The sequence below is a fragment of the Achroia grisella genome, unplaced genomic scaffold, assembly GCF_030625045.1.
Source record: "Achroia grisella isolate CSIRO2021 unplaced genomic scaffold, CSIRO_AGI_Agris_v1 utg3600, whole genome shotgun sequence".
Lineage (NCBI taxonomy): Eukaryota > Metazoa > Arthropoda > Insecta > Lepidoptera > Pyralidae > Achroia > Achroia grisella.
The window spans coordinates 533342-550823 of record NW_026712819.1 but is presented as its reverse complement, the minus strand read 5'-3'; the positions used below and the strand labels follow the sequence as shown (position 1 = coordinate 550823).

The 17482-nt window shown below is 34.7% G+C and overlaps 1 protein-coding gene across 1 annotated transcript in view; it reads right to left on the bottom strand.

The window, feature by feature from the left end:
• The window catches only part of LOC131843991 (uncharacterized), a 391676-nt gene that overhangs the window by 25143 nt on the left and 349051 nt on the right, over positions 1 to 17482 (bottom strand). The window contains exons 11-13 of the mRNA XM_059192779.1: positions 10470 to 10683; positions 8351 to 8523; positions 3384 to 3532 (exon numbers count right to left, since the gene is read on the bottom strand). Coding sequence (XP_059048762.1) covers positions 3384 to 3532; positions 8351 to 8523; positions 10470 to 10683 — 536 coding nt within the window. The remainder of the gene's footprint in view (positions 1 to 3383; positions 3533 to 8350; positions 8524 to 10469; positions 10684 to 17482) is intronic.

Sequence of the window (17482 nt, the reverse complement as noted above, 5' to 3'; positions counted from 1 at the left end):
TCTACAACCACAGTTGAGGATGTTTCGGCATCATTGGCTAGAACAGTTGCACATACGGCGGACGCCTCCATCTCGATACAAGCATCTTCTTGCTGTACCAAGCGTTCTAGCGACACCACTAGCTCATGTCGAGTCGATGCCGATATATCTCTCTCTCATAAGACAAAAAGCTGTTACAGAAACGAGCGATCGCGATCTTCGCGGTCGTCCGCGATTGTCCGCGCTCAGAAGCTCGCCGTCGAAGCAGAACTCCTGCGATGCAGAGTGGCACGGCAACGTGAACTCGTACGTCTTCAGGCAGAACGCGAGCAGAAACTAGCGCGTTTGGAGTTCGAGGCTGAGCAGAGAGAGTTGGAAGCGAAGCTCGCCGCACTGGATGCCAAAGATAAGTCTGCACATCGTAGTTCTCGTCCTTCTATTCGCGATACTAAAAAACGTACCGCGACATGGGTTTCGGAACACAATGCAACCATGACCATGGTAACGCATGTGAACATACCTGGTAAGGAACCGACTGTCACCTTGGATGATATCCAAGGCACCCCATTACAGCCGGCCATCCTTTCCAACACGGTCCCGTCACATGTACCACATGTCAACCATGCAAACGAACTGAAACCTACACGTATCATTGATGACGATAACTGCGCATCCTTAGTGCGACTTCCATCAGTTGAGCTTCCACTAGCGAACCCGGCACCACAGCTTACTCACAAAATTAGTAGTAGTTCTAACTATTCAAAAAAGCCCAATCAGAGTAGTTACGAAACAACTAAACGTAATTATTCCACAGCCGAAAACTTAACACGTTTATACAACGCTTTTCGGGGACCGGCGTACGAGATCGTGGCGTCACTCCTGCGGACCTCCCGAGAGCCTTGGGTCGTCATGAGCGCACTGGAGCAGGCATACGTCCGATCAGAATATATCACCACCCACGTGATCGGGAAGTTACGCAAAACCCCTGAGTTAAGTTCTCCTGAATCACGTAATTTTCAATCTGTGACAAAAATAAAGTTGCTATCTCAACTTTCATTACTAAATGAAAACAAGCAACTACTTTATAATGTTGTACAAGATTACCTTATTAAGTCTCACAGTACTATCAGACCAACCCATGAGCTTTGCCACAAAGATAGCATGCATTGGACAAAATACTTATATTTCAATGCCTTAAAACTATATGACCCATATGGCTTATTAAAGCTAATTGTCATTTCGGGTTGTATTGTATTGCAGAAAATGTGTGAAATAAGTATTTACAGGGACTCTTCTAAGATATCTCATAATTATAATTTTGAGAACAAAGAGAACTGGTTCACTCGATCACAGAGTGCCACCAACATTCCGCGTGCCAGTATAATTCCGCGTTGGTTACAAATTATACAAGCATTGGTTACAAATTACAAACCTGCGTTGCTTATGACTTATGACTATGGTTTTGACTGTACCTTCCTTGTTAGTACTGAGGTATGCATCGCACTACAACAACCACATTTTATACCTCAATTGAGATGGTTGGCTGGCGCACTATTCTTTTTAGTACCATCACTTTTTGGGTTGACTGAAAACGCCAGCGACGCAGAGGAGACCGCGCTAGGATTAAAACCGGAACTAGTGGGGTTGTTCTCCTGCGTCCCCTTACCCGATCCTCCATGGCTCCGCGTTCTCCAAGGTGTAGGTCTATTTCGGCTTAAACTGTCTCGGCCAATAGCCTTAAATTCTAAATTGTTTTTAGATGGCACCACATTTCCCTCACGACTTTGTGCAAGAGACGTCACAGAAGCCCAGAAGACGCTACCTCAACAAGCTGAAATAGACAACTTCCCTGAAGAGCGGAAAGCCAAGCAGCCCGTGCCCAGCAACGGTCACATTGCAACACGCACCGGTACCAGAGGAAAGCGGGTTATTACGAATACACTATCACTCATTATACTACGTTGCCGTCGCTACTTTGTACGACTTCTGATGCTCTATCGTCATATCCACCCAGTACAATAGAGACAGTCTGGAACTTAAGAGCACAAAGCACCATCAGCATCGTAGTACATACCATTATGCAGTACCGAAGATGGAATGGCAGGTTAATTAAGCCACAGACCGACTACGTACCGCTACAGCAGCTTGATCATTGGAAAAGTCCTCAGCAGACTTCATACATAACTTGGCTACGTTGGCCCTATCAGAGTTGCTGTACGTCAACGCCAAATTAGTACACACGTAAGACCGGAAAAAGATGCTGCGTCTAGCTGACTAACTTCTGGGCACGGTAACTGCATACATATTTGCCGACACTGCGACCAAGAGAACTGCACGAGATGACGTCAACATAGTCGAGGGCGATGTGGTGTTCATAGTTAAGTTCATTTTAATTACAATAGAAGCGCGGCCGGTCACCACCGGTAGTTAGTGTTCCACTGGGGGCCCGGTATGTTGGCGACCGACCGCCGAACTCTTTTGATATTTTTATTATTTTTAAATTTATATTTTTGAAGAGTTCTTTTTATATGTCATGTTATTTGATATACTTCAATTTATTTTATTATTCTATCATTGTCTTTCATATAGTTCGCAATTGTACATATTAATATATTATTATTGCTGTTTTCATCATTTAGACACCCATACAGTCCACCGATCCATTATACATACATAAAATACTTTTAATAGCAATTATATATTTTATAGTATAGCTTTCTAGCGCATTGCATTGCGCATTACATAAATCGCTCAAAATCCGATGATTACTTTCAAATATTTAAACATACATAGGGATCTGTCCCTATAGTATATAGTATATAGTATTAAACAAAGTCGCTGTCACTGTCTGCAGTGACAGCGACTTTGTTTAATACTATATGAACTGCCTAGATCTCTGTTTACCGAATGGTTAACTGGGAGAAAATACCTCATGGTGTTAAGTCCGGCATATGCATATAAATATAGATGCATATGCATCTAAATTAGTGTACTTGTGCATAAAAAAATAAATAAATAATGATAGTGCAATAAAGGATAAATAAATAAATCTATACATATAAATAAAATTGGAGTGTCTGTTTGTAATATTGAAATAACTGTTTTTTACTACATGCACATGAATATATATACGGTACATATACCAAAATAACAATTTTTATAATTTTTGTCTGTCTGTCTGTCGGTCTGTTTGTTCCGGCTAATCTCTGAAATGGCTGACCTGATTTTGACAGAATTTTTTTGGCAGGTAGTTCATGTAATAAGGAGTGACTTAGGCTACTTTTATTTTAGAAAAATAAAGTTAAATTCCACGCGGACGAGGTCGCGGGAACAGCTAGAAATAAATATAACTAAAATATATCTGTATATGTATGAAACTTCGAGTTCTGTTATTTATTACTTACCAATATTGTGTCCAATCATATGAGCCATAGTGCCAGCAAGGAGATGAGGCTCGTATGTATTTGTGTCTACCGATATTCCAACAGACTTCGGAGTGCACAGTGTATCAGGAACAGATATACCAGATTCTCCACCAGGGAACGTTAGACCACTGAAACAAATAGTTTTCATTATTATTCCAATAAGTAGTAAGGTGTATCAGGCGTCTGTAAGCTATGGTAACCGTTTGGCATCAGACGGGCCGTATGCTTGATTGCCACCATCGTAGTATAAAAAAAAGAAAGCAGGGTCCGGTATGAAAAGTGGGAAAGATAGTGAAATTAGTAATTAACAGCAAATTTGTGCTCGTGGAATTAAAATTAATAAATTTTATAAACCTACTAGCTCCTCGCCCGGGCTTCGCACGGGTGTGCATGTACTCGTATTATATATAAACCATCCTCTAGAATCACTCTATCTATTACAAAAAAACTACTTCAAAATCCATTGCATAGTTTTAAAGATTTAAGCATATATAGGGACGGACAGACAGCGACAGCGACTTTGTTTTATACTATTAAGATTATAAATGCGGAAGTTTGTGAGTGTTGATGGATGAATGTTTGTTACTCTTTTAGGCAAATACTACTGAATGAATTTTAATGAAACTTTACAATTGTATAGCTTATACATCAGAGTAATACATAGGCTATAATATCATAAGGATAAAACCGCGTAGACAAGATAAATACATCTCAATCAATAAGTCGCCAAACTGCAGAACAGTTTGTCGCCAAGATATAGCTCAGATTTCTTAATACTTACCTACCTAGATACATATGTATACAGATATTTAACAATAATTAACTTAGAATTTATTTTTAACATTACGTAACAGTGTTTTTTAAATAATGAAGTAAGTTCCTAATTACTTCCTCAGAGGTATACATATAAGTTTATCCGAAACATACTCTTAATTACGGTATTTTAAGCTACGAAAATTATGAAATGACTCCATAAGACCATTATTCTGTCGTAAAACAGATTAAGCGCACGTGTCGAGCGGTCCTTCGCTTTACCGCGGCAAATTAAATACAGCGCTGTGATTTTTAATATAAGGTTACATATTCAAATTCAAAATATCTTTATTCATGTAGGTCTATTACAGACTCTTATGATATGTCAAATCTACCGTTAGTTCGGAATCATATCGAGATGAGAAGAACTGACTAGAAACTCAGCTCGTTTAATAAAATATAAAATAAGAATTCTATATTCAAAATTGGATCAAAAATATTTTATTTTTTAAAAGCCATTAAAGCGTGCAAGATGCGCACAGAAACTGTGTCTATACAGCTGTCGTACCACAATAACATTCTCCCATCAAGATTAAGAGCAGTTTCTTTTAATAATATTTGTAATTGTAATGATTTCAGATAATTAGTCAATTATTTATATACAGATAATGGTAGGACTGCATTATAATAAGAATTAATAACGTAACAGAAAAGAAATGGATACCGCAGCCTAATCCACAAACTAGATTTTTTTTATATATACAAAAACAAGTGATTCTCTATTAATAAAATATAATAAATATATTATAATATACATCTATCTCAAATAAACAATAAATAAAACACTTTATGTATATATAAAAAGTAAAATAAAAAAAAGGTTTAAAAATGTGCTCTATGATAAATTGACCATAACCAATAATTCAATATCTTCGTAATACAACAGTATTAAATTCTTTTTAAAAAAAAAGCCGTAGATACTGTGATTAGGATTAATCATCCTGTCATTGTGACAGAAACTAGGATAAATGGACTTGTTATTGTGAAAGGAAAGAAAATTAAGATTTTATGCGTTCCCGCGCTTTTTTGACACATTCACAATTAACGAGACTTTTTTCTTTTTAATTTTCTTTGTTTTACAAACGTGCTTAGACAAGCAAAGAGAATTATTAATTGGATATTAGTATGTATAATTGATTGTAGTACTTAAAAAGTTTTTATCTAAACCCATACATATATTTATAGGAATTCTATTTCGAAAATCAGTTTTAGTAATTTTATTAATTGATAACTAGCGCCCCGTCCGGCTTTGCATGAATTAATTTCTTTGCTTGATTTATAATAATAATAATCTCAGGACAATTCACACAGCGCCATCTAGACCCAAGTTAAGCTAGCTAAAGCTTGTGTTATGGGTACTAGATTACTGATACAAATACGTAGATAATTTTTTTTTTCGTAAATACATACATATTATACATAGAAAATACCCAGACCGATACAAACAATCATACTCATCAATACAAATGTTTGTGCCGTGCGAGGAATCGAACCCGCGACCATCGGACGTAAAGCGGTGTGCTAGACCGCTAGAGGTCGTCAAATCAATTTATATAAGTATATTATATTTATAATACACGTATTTTACATATAAACCTTCCCATTGAATCACTATCTATTGCTGTAAACTATATTAAAATCTGTTCCGCAATATAAAAGATATTAGCGAACAGACAGTAAAAAGGACAATTACATTTTAATGTGTTCTTATTTAGTGTAAACATTACTTTTATATATATTTAAATTTTTTTTTTAAATGATCGCTTGGAAATTCTACTATGTTCATGAACAACTAACTCTATACATGTTTGTCAGCATTTATTGAGTAATTTAGTAAAGATTATTGTAATGTGATTGAATTATTTGAAATGAGAATATGTAAAATAAACTTTTTTTGAAGTAGCTTAAATTGCAACGTTTATATGTATACCACTTTATTGCGTCTAAATAGCTATATACATGATAATAGTACCTATATAAAACATTATATAACCTGCCTATGAAAAGATAGTATCTTCGTTAATGTTGTTCCCTTATAACAAGAGGTCTATTAAACTCGGCGGGTTTCAAGCAAATCCTATTATGAAGTGGCTATATTAGACTCCAAGCCTCATGCCTTCAATGGACAAGTGTCTATCATCTATGGGATCCTAAATACTCCTATTGGGTGTTGTTAATGAAATAGTCTTCCATCATTGTTAACGAGACTACATTATCTTAAAGGACTTCCAATAGATTAAATATAGCGTTTGGATTTGATATTGTACACACGAATAAATAAAATTGAAATATGTAATTTTCAGTTAACATTTTTGAACTAAATGCACATGAAAGTACATAATTACAACAAATATTAATATTTAATTTCTTTTTCTATCTGTTTGTTCTTGGTAATCCCAGACACTGGGTGAACCGATTTTGGAGGGACTTTCACTCGCAGATAGCTAATTTTATAAGGAATAACATAGGCTACTTTGATTTTATAAAATTTATTTATCATTTCTAGAATAAATTATAATTTATTTTAATAAAAGTGACCTAATCTAATCAAACTCTTGTAGATAACTCTGTTTAATCTCAATATAGATTTCGTTTCGATCCATTTTTGTATAGTTTATTTTATAATTGATGATAATGGAATGGTACATCCGTCTGCGCCAACGGTTTACACTGGTGAGGCTCCAGTGAAGGATGATAGAATAAGCATGAGATTAGGTCAATTAACACATCATGATAAATACACTAAGAATTTATCACGACAGTTTCCAGGGAGAACCGCGTGGAGATAAACCTAGCATGGTAATATGCTAGCAATGAGGTCATCTAACCACAAACTAAGAATCATAACAATCCTTTTTTGTACAGTTGTTTTGAATTTTTAACTGACGTACTATAGGAGCTAAGTGGACACTACAGCAGATTTAAATTTTAAATTTCATTTTGGGAATGAATCATCTTCTTAATTGCGATACTCTTTAAACAGAGTTCATGTGTATTGTTGATTTATTTTATGTAAATTTATGTATATGTATGTGCAATTATAAATAAATAAATATATATATATATATATATATATTTATTTGTTTTTAGAATTTGGAAATATCAGGTATTTACTATGACGTCATCAAGTAAAACAGTCTTAAACAATTCGACTATTATACCTCAATATTTCTAGCCGCAAAATGAAAAGCAAGTGAGTTTTAAACAGAATGAATGGGGTAAGATTTAGGTACCATTACTGACAACTTTGTGCAAAATCTCCATTTGACTAATACAAATCTCATTCCAGTTGCTTACGGGATAAATCTGTTTGCAAGTTATTTAATGATTCGGTTTAAATGATAAACAGGATTACGCTACGGAAGCGGCTCGAGCGGAATATTTGTATAGAAATGCAAGAAGATTTCGGAACCGCTTCGGTTGGATATTTAGATTCTCAAACATTCTCGCTTGCTTATATTCTCGTAGACGAGAATGTTTATACTTTATAATTGGACATTTTATGAATTACATTTTAACGTTTCATTTCAGTTTAATTATGTTGTTGTATCTTGAAATAATGTTATAAATAGTTAGTAATAGTTTATGGATTTTTGTTTAATTAACCAACTACAAAAAAGGACATGGAGATTCTCTATACGGGTGATTTTTTTTATATTTGCTACTTCATAGCTCTATCAGTTATAAAGAGATTTGAAAAAACTGTTTTTATTCGAAAGAGTATACCTTTCAGTATGGTCTTAATTCTTTTTTTACATAATTAATTTTAAAATCTTAAAGTTCTTTTTTTAGTTTATGAACGAACTCAATAATTTACATAGATGATTTTAAAAATATGCATTCTCGTTTATTGTTCTATGATGCTGTAAATGCCAGCTGCGAGCAACAGCAGTATATATGTATATATATAACTAGCTACTCGCCCCGGCTTCGCCCGGGTGTACACGTATTATATATATATATATATAAACCTTCGTCTAAAATCACTCTATCTATTAAAACATGCTTCAAAATCCGTTGCATAGTTTTAAAGATTTAAGCATACATGGGTACAGATAAACAGCAACAGCGACTTTGTTTTATACTGTGTAATAATAATTAAAAGTTAGGGAAAAATAATATAGTTTACTTACGTGAGCAACTGTGTAGTGTCTTTATCAACCTTGAACAATTTCCTGGCTGTGTAATCGCTGAATTTGAGTATAGCCCGCGTTATGTCCTGTTTCCGGTCGATATCCGCCTGGTCTGCACTCTGCCAGGACTCTATGTACACTAGTGACACCCTCGTGTTTAATGTGCGGAAATACTGAAAAAAATATACAAAACAATGTTTTACCTTAGTATTTCAGATACTATATTCCAGATTAATAATAATAATCTCAGGATAATTCACACAGAGAAACATACAAAACTCTCGTAGCAATACAAATGATTATCATGAATACCAATATTTGCACTGTGACAGGAATTGAACCTACGACCATCGGAAAGTGTGCTGAACTAGTCCACTAATAAGGTTGTCAGTTATAAGTAGATACATTCGTATTACTTATACAATATTAATTTATGTATATTTGCATATATTACATTCTGATATTATTTCCTTATTACATTCTAGCACCTCATTATTTCTCTCTAAAACAAGTTTGTAATAAATATACTGAAACAACACTTTACCAACTTGAAAATAGTGCAACAAAAGTTGTTTTTTTTTTTAATTGTTCTCCCTATAATTTGTACTATTGCGAAGTCAAGCCGCTAGTAGGTAATATCTCAAAATCCTTCCACACTTACAACCCTTACATGGAAGCGTGTCAGTTTTGTTTATCCCTCTTTCTGCAACCTCAAACTGTCAACCCTAATATTATTACAGCTGGGCTCTACGTAATCCCTGCTTTTTATAGTCCACCGGTACGGCCACTTCTAGCCCAAGTCCAACAATTTCTGTACAATTTTGAATTTTATTACAAAAGGCATAAGGGTCGTGCGGCTGTGTGGGGTTGGGCTGTGGTATTCGCGGTCTGCTAAGCTTGGGCTATAATAGCACAGCCGAGTAAATGGTTATTGCAGCAACGGCCAACGGAGACATGGTTCAAGGATACTTGGAATTTTATCGCGATGCCTTTGTCCGGGCCAGTGGTTGTGTGCGTGCTTTTTGTAACATATTTTCGTGTACGTGAATTTCTGCTCTAACGTTACACTGGAATTGATGTTTATAATCCTTACACGTATATGTTCCTGCAGAGAAAGTCCAACAAGAGTTTTGAAAAGATTGTAAATTGCGAAAAATAATGCTGCTAATGTATCTATATTTATCTATATTTGTCTATATTTGTATGTATCTATATTTGTCTGTTTGTTAACTTTTCACAACTAAACGTGTGAAGATTATTTAATATTTGTTACTTCATAACTTTGTCATTTATAAAGGGATAAGAGATTTGAAAAAAATTTATTTGTTTTTATTTGTAAGCGTATACTTTCAGTATGGTCCTATTTTTTTTTGACAAAACACGCATATGTTCCTGCAGAGAAACCCTGACAGGAGTTTTGCAAAGATCGTAAAATGGGAAAAATTATGTTTCTTATCTATCTATTTATATTTGTCTGTTCGTTACCTTTTCACAATTAAACGTGTGAAGATTATTAATGTAATTTGGCGGGAATATATACATTGATACGTGAGGTAATATGGAAAGCCATAAATACAAATTCGTAAACGTTACATATGACGGCCTCAGTGGTATAGCGGTTTAGCACCGCTTTACTTTTTGATAGTCGAGAGTTCGATTCCTGACACAATACGAACGTTTCAATTGAGTAAGATTGTTTGTATTCCCCTTAGTGTTAATTATATATATATTTACAAAAACAAAACAGGTTCAATTCCTCACACAGTATTAATGTTTGTATTAATTAGTATTTTGTATCATTGTTTGTATTCTAACTGTTTTCTATGTATATTATTTATGTAATAACAGAAAAAAGTATTTAAATGTTCATATCAGGTGTTTTGTACCCATAACACAAGCTCTGCTTATCTTGTTCTAGATGGCGCCGTGTGAAATGTTCAGGGTTATTATTATTATAATCTATTAAAAATCTTGATATACCCGTGTTAATGTACATAGTATCTATATAGTTATTAATATATGTCTTTATTATTATTATTATTACTACAGACGATGGTTACCACATATCATCAGCTAGTTTACCATTCCAGCTATAAAACAAAATACCAAGAGTACTCACCAGATCAGCAATATTGGCTACTTGAATGGCGTCGTGTACGACTTCCGACCTTGTGCTCCCGTTTCTACGGTCGAACATCGCTTTGTCGATCACCAGCGCGGTCTCGATGTACTTGGTGGTCTCCCGGACGTCCCTCCTCCGTCGGTTGAGGGCTCGGAGGCCAGTGTTGTGCCACCACCTCCACTCCCGGCCCTCTTTGGAACGGGTGCCGTCCCTGATGAAGCATAAATAAATAAATATACCGTCACGACATGTATCCTATATGGGTCACAAATAAAAAGATGGCATTTTTTTTTTAAACTTCATTGGTAGCAATCATGCATACGGCCCATCTGATGGTAAACGGTTACTGGAGCCTATGGACGCCTGAACACTAAGAGTGTCACGTGCACATTGCCGACCCTTAAAGTCCTTCTTGAAAAACCCCATGCTGTAGTCTCTCGAGATAATCATTACAATGTATTGAGTTTTAGAATATGTTATTCTTAGATGGTCTCGATGATTTAGCGGCACACTTCTTCTTGCTTCTACATCCTAAGGTCGCGGGTTCGAGTCCTCGCACGGTACAAACATTTGTATGTAGATTATAATTGTTTCTATTGGTGTTTACCTTATGTATGTATTTACCAAAAAAGAAATACATGCATCTAGTCCCAAGGTAAGCTAAATAACTGATACAAATTCTCAGACATATTTTGTTTTGTAAATGCATGTATAATATACATAGAAATCACCCGATACAAATAATCATCCTCATGAATACAAACGTTGTACCGTGCGAGGAATAGAACCTGTAACTATCGGAAGTAAAGCGGTGTGATAAACTGCTAGATCATCGAGGCCGTCCAATATATATACATATATTTATTTATTACGTTTTTATTTGTTTGTTGTTTAATATTATTTGAATTGTTTAACTATAAAGCAAACGTGTACAAAACGCTGCTGTATTTACTAAGCAATTTTATTTTTGCAAGAACAAGGCTGTACTAAATATTAGTTCAATAAACATTATTACTTATCCAATTTTATAGAAAAAAAACTACTAACTAGGAAACTCGAATATATTCTTAAAATTTATTTATTTATATAACTTTAATGCACACAGTATAAAAGTAACAGTACATTTGGCGGACTTAACACCATGCGGTATTTTCTACCAGTCAACCATAGGCAGTACAGAAAAAAATATATATTATATATGTATCTATAAACAGCGTCATCTAATCAAGTACCTGGGATATAAAGTTAGTTGTCTTTTTTTATTTCAGCGTCCAATATTAAGTTCCAAGACACGCAGCCCGAAGAAAGTAGCAATTAGGGAAACTGCCGCTGAATTACAAAAGAGCCCGTTTTTTTTCGGAGGGAACGCTTTAAAATACTTAATAGGCGAAGCTGTCTTGTCAGTTATCCTCCGTAATTCTACGAGTTGATCTCTAATCAAGTTATCGGGATACCGTCAGTCAGATCTTATTATAGACTATAAAATTTTCTCCGTACCAATTTCATCCAAGAATTATTACGGCCGCTTCCTTCAATTGTGATATTCATCAGAGATATTTTGGCTACTTTATCCATGGTAATAGTATAATTGTAATAGAAAAAATTACATTTTTACATATAAATAAAATTGGAGTGTCTGTTTGTAATATTAAAATAATCTTTTTTTATTACATGCATATGAATATATATACGGTACATACACCAAAATAACATTTTTTAGTATTTTTGTAGACAAAAATAGTAGACAAAAACCTCTGAAATGACTGAACCGATTTTGATGGAACTTTTTATATATATAGTGTTATAAAATATACTATAATAAATAATATATTATACATCATATATAAATCAGGATCTAAATTATATTAAAATCAAATAACGGTCGAGAAAAATTTCTTTCTTGGGAAAAGAGAATTCTTAGTATATGAAGCTAAATATACTCGTAAGTGTATATGATATAATCGTATATATAATATTGCAACATATAATCACGACTGTTATTTTAGACGAGAGAGAGACGAGAGAGACGAGAGAGATAGTTTTTTTTTTAAAGGATGATAATGGAATGGCTCCCCCGCCTGCGCTATCGGTTTACGCTGGCGGGGCACCAGTGGAGCATGATAGGATGAGCATGAAGTCAGATCAGTTAGCCCAACGCGACAAATTCACCGGGAATGTATCACGATGGTTTCCAGGGGGAACCGCGTGGAGGTCGATCTGACATCTCCCCTCGAGAGAGATAGTTGACTCTGCAGAGGCAGAGTCAAACTATCGACAGTCCTTTTGACATGTACATATTTCGCTAAGTATATATGAATCTAATGGGGCAAGGGATGAGTCTGACGAGTCTCGAATTTGTTTAGTCTGTTGTCCATATTTTGGATAGAAATTTAAGACATAAAAAATTATAGTTTAATTTTATGCATATTTGAACTCACGACATTAGTGACGTAACTCGAGACAGTAACCACTATGCCACTACCCTCTCACATAACAATCAAATATTATACACAAATCTTTACTCACGTATCACAACACAAGACCTGTAAACTGATAAGCTTACAAGTAAACGGAGTGTTGGAAACTAACATAGCTTCGAGCGACTTACAGCCAACGCTATGGAACATTTGCCCAGGATTGTATTTCAGAAGAAGGCTTCTGGATAATGTAATGAGAAAATTAATCCCCTTTGGGGGTTATTTTGGGAACGAGATTGGGATCGAGCGCATCAGATGAGCGGATCTATCAAGCGAGAATTGCGTCTTGTTGGATTGAAGACATATTGAAAGATTGACAATCTTTCCTGATTCGATATCGGAAAGTAGAAAAATATTTCATTTTGTTTGACGGCAGATCACTACTTAATGGATTTATCTTATTTTGTATAAAAACTAGTAAACACGTAGGAGATTTAAAATATGTTAAAATTGTATCGGAATTAAACAATATACCTAATACGAATCTTTTAAATGATGAAATCGTGGTCGGGTTTCTATTGAAAATCAGCGTCGTGGCTTTGGTCATGGTTTAATATAGATAAGTAAAAAGTAGACGATCTCGGTGGTATAGCGGTTAGCACACCGCTTTACGACCGATGGTCGCGGGTTCGATTCCTCGCACGGCACAAACATTTGTATTCATGAGTATGATTGTTTGTATCGGTCTGGGTGTTTTCTATATATAATATGTATGTATTTACAAAAAAAATCTATGTATATGTATCAGTTATCTAGTACCCATAACACAAGCTTTAGCTAGCTTAACTTGGGCCTAGATGGCGCTGTGTGAATTGTCCTGAGATTATTATATTATTATCATTATAAGTATAAGTAAGTATATATATTTTATTTTTTGTTTGATTATCTTGCTCTTTTTTATGTAATGTATTTAATGCATTGTATTATTTCCGTTTATATGCTATATGCTGCTGTAAGCATCATCATTGTTGTGTTGTGATGTATGATGCAATCAATATTATTCTATTCTGGACTTCCGCAAAGTAACACCTAATTCGATAAAATATGGCCCCAGATCTATTTAGTTTAGAGTATTAACCAATTTAGTTCTTAATATGGCTATTATTAAAAATTCGTCCTATTTGTTCGTCTGAATTAGATGGGGATTATAATATTAGTTACGGTGTCACATGATAAGTTGACTTCTGTGTTGCTGTTCATGTGTTTAAACAACAGTTACTACTTATGATCGAAGAGACTTTTTTCCATTTCAATTACTTTAACAAATAACAAATAGAAATATAATGTTTTATAGTTATAATATTTCTAATAACGCGCATTGTCTTCGAATAAAGAAGTTTTCCGAAAGAGTCGTCACAAAAGAACACTTCCAACTCTATTTCGGGTTTTATCAATTAAATTCCTCACAAACACTGCCCGGTTAATCGGTCGATTAAACATTTGAATCGAATTATTGGGCTCCACAACGACAGTTCGAAATGTCAAAGGCATCATTAGAATATACCCGAGGGATATCGAAGTCAAATGGGTGAGTTGAAAGAGCGAGCGTTATCTTTGAAAGCGATTTCAAATGAAGATAGAGATTTTTAAATTGCAATTCGAGGTACGTTTAGTTCGAATAGAAGCTTCAAAAATCGCAATTGCTTTTTGTCCTTAATTTGTCACGATGTAGATACTGATTGATAGCTATCCTTGAAAAGAGCTTTTTATACGACTACAATTTCAGTATACTAGACTTTCTGGACCTGGCTAATTTCTCTCTCTCTAATAATAATTCTTTTGATACCAGACTTACAAAAAAATTTTTAGATACACATTATATTCGGAAAAATTTCCACGTTTCAAATGCAGATTCACTCAAGAAAACTCTGCAAGGAACTTGTCAGTGTTTATTTGAACAAGTGTTTCATTGAGGTTTATCTACATAGACAACTCTGTCTAAACTATTTCTCCTAATAAACAGCTTTCTTTGTAAACTGAGTTTTGATTTTGTAACATGATGTATATGATGCTAGGTTATGTAGGCGATAGTTGTAATTTTACGTCAGATGACTCGACAGATTGTTTATCATTTAACTAATGCAATATCTACTATAAACATGCTGTTCCTTATGTACATCATTTAGTTTCATCACATAACATAAATATTGCACACTAGCCGTGCTCTCGACTTCATTCGTGCATAGACTTAATTATTAGAAAAATTAATGATAATAAGTAATACTTAAAACATCTATATGATGCCATCATATTTTATTTATATAATAGTAGTTGGCCTATTGAAAAATATAATAATTTCATTTTTTATAACGGTATTTATGTCAGCTTTCCTTAACCTATTTGTTGATCTATATTTATTTCTTATTCTGTGAAAATTTCGTAGATAGCTGAAGAGCTATTTTTGCTTGCACCCTTAATATACAAACACAGATTTTATTATTTGTATAAATGTATATCACAATATTTCACTGCTTCCAATGTCATGTAAGTCGCAAGTCGCAACCGATTCTGTCGATGAAATAAAATCTCGAACTTTCCTAAGGGATCTCCTAAGAGGTCGAATATTAAGGGAGCCTTTTCATCAGTCGGCGCCAACAAATTGGGTTCGACTGAATGATTTATGAGGTATAAGTGGTGCGAATTCGGCGCACAATACCCCCCGCCTTACGATTCTTTTGTGTAATGACCCCGGCTCTTGTATTATAAATATTGGGATTTATTTTCGATGCCGACTCCGCGGATGCGTGGAGGCGGCGCGTTGTTTGACAATTGCCGGTTCAGTGTCAATATGGATATCATATGTGATGGATGACGTCATTAGGAGTAAAATCTCTTTTGGTAGTTCTATATTATAGTAATCGTTATACTCCTAAGGCCTTCCCAGCCAAGTGGTTACATGGACCATAAAGTTCTTGTAAATCTAATCTTATTGGCATCTAAAATCCTTGTGAAAGGATATATGTAATTCTTATTGACTTTACAATAGTAGTACTCACTTCATTCTATGTCGGATTAAAAAATACCCAGCGAAAGTAAATTTTTAGGGAAATCATGCCCACGCGTGGAAACTAAGGATCTTGGACAGTGCCGTTTCAAAGGAGTTTCCTGTCGCGCACACATAGATTGTGGAATGAAGTACCTGCCGAGGCTTTTTCGAGATAATACAGGGTTTTTCAAGATGGGTATAATAAGATTTCTTAAAGGTGACACTCCTGGTGTTTCAAGCTCCATAGGCTACGGTAACCGTTTACCATCAGACGGGCCGTATGCTTGTTTGCCACCCTCATAGTAAATAAAGAAAAGTAGCATTTATCACAACCTAACAATTAACAGTGCCGCTTACTATTCATGTGAGATAAAAGAAGTAAAGATACATTATTTACGCAATTTACGTTCAAACTAGCTACGCACGCGGTTTCACTCGTATGAAACTTATAGCCAGTATTATTCTGATGTTACAAACCTGTAAAGTTTCATCAAAATCTGTTGTGTAGTTTTTGTGTTAATGTCACAAACACCCATCCAACCATATATCCATACATAATCACCGTCGCGTTTATAATATTAGATGAGATAGACAACGATTTAGCGGCAGCTGAACAAAATGCATTTCAATTTCCTTGCACAGACCTTACCGCAGACTGTGGTCACTTTTATTGACGGATTCAATTTACAATCAGCTTGGTATGGGCACTCGTTTAACCACTAATCATTGCAACAGCCTTTGATCAATTATTGCATATTGACGGCCTCGGTAGCCTAGTAGTTTAGGATACCTACTTCCAATGGTCGCGGGTTCGATTCCTCGCATGGTACAAATATTTGTATTCATGAGTATGATTGTTTGTAATGATCTGAGTATTTCTATGTATAATATGTATTTCCAAAAAGAAATCTCCACATTTATATCTATAAGATCTAATTAGCTTAGCTTGGGACTAGATGGCGCAATGTGGATTGACATATTAGCTGTATATGTAGATATATATTTTTTTTCATAAAATTTCTTATTAAGCTAAATATAAACAAATAAATATTTATTTAAATGATTTAATGCTTCGTTGATTAGTTTATCAATAATTAAATATACACAATTTCGCATCTCGATATTGCTACTCAATATACAGACGAATGTTATAAATTCGTTTTGAAAAATATAACGTTGCAATGAGAATACTTATCTTTACGTACATCTTTATTACGGGCATTGTGTATTGCTTCCTTAATTATATATGGGACCAAAACGGTATGTTTAATCCCTAACGATGTCTAATTATACCTCTTCCATGTTCCAGCCCGTCCCATTGTTCTCGGTTTTCTCGCACAAGTTCAAATAGAATTTGTAATGAAACATTATAATTATGGATCCGGTTGCGTAAAAAGGGTGAAAGTAATAGCAAAACTTTGAATCCGGTTCTTTTATCTCTTTCTTTCCCTTTTGAAATAACGACTGACGTGAATTACAGCTATTTATATTGGTATTTTGCCGTCCCACATAGTCGTGTACGCTAGAGACACACTCCTATCTCACTT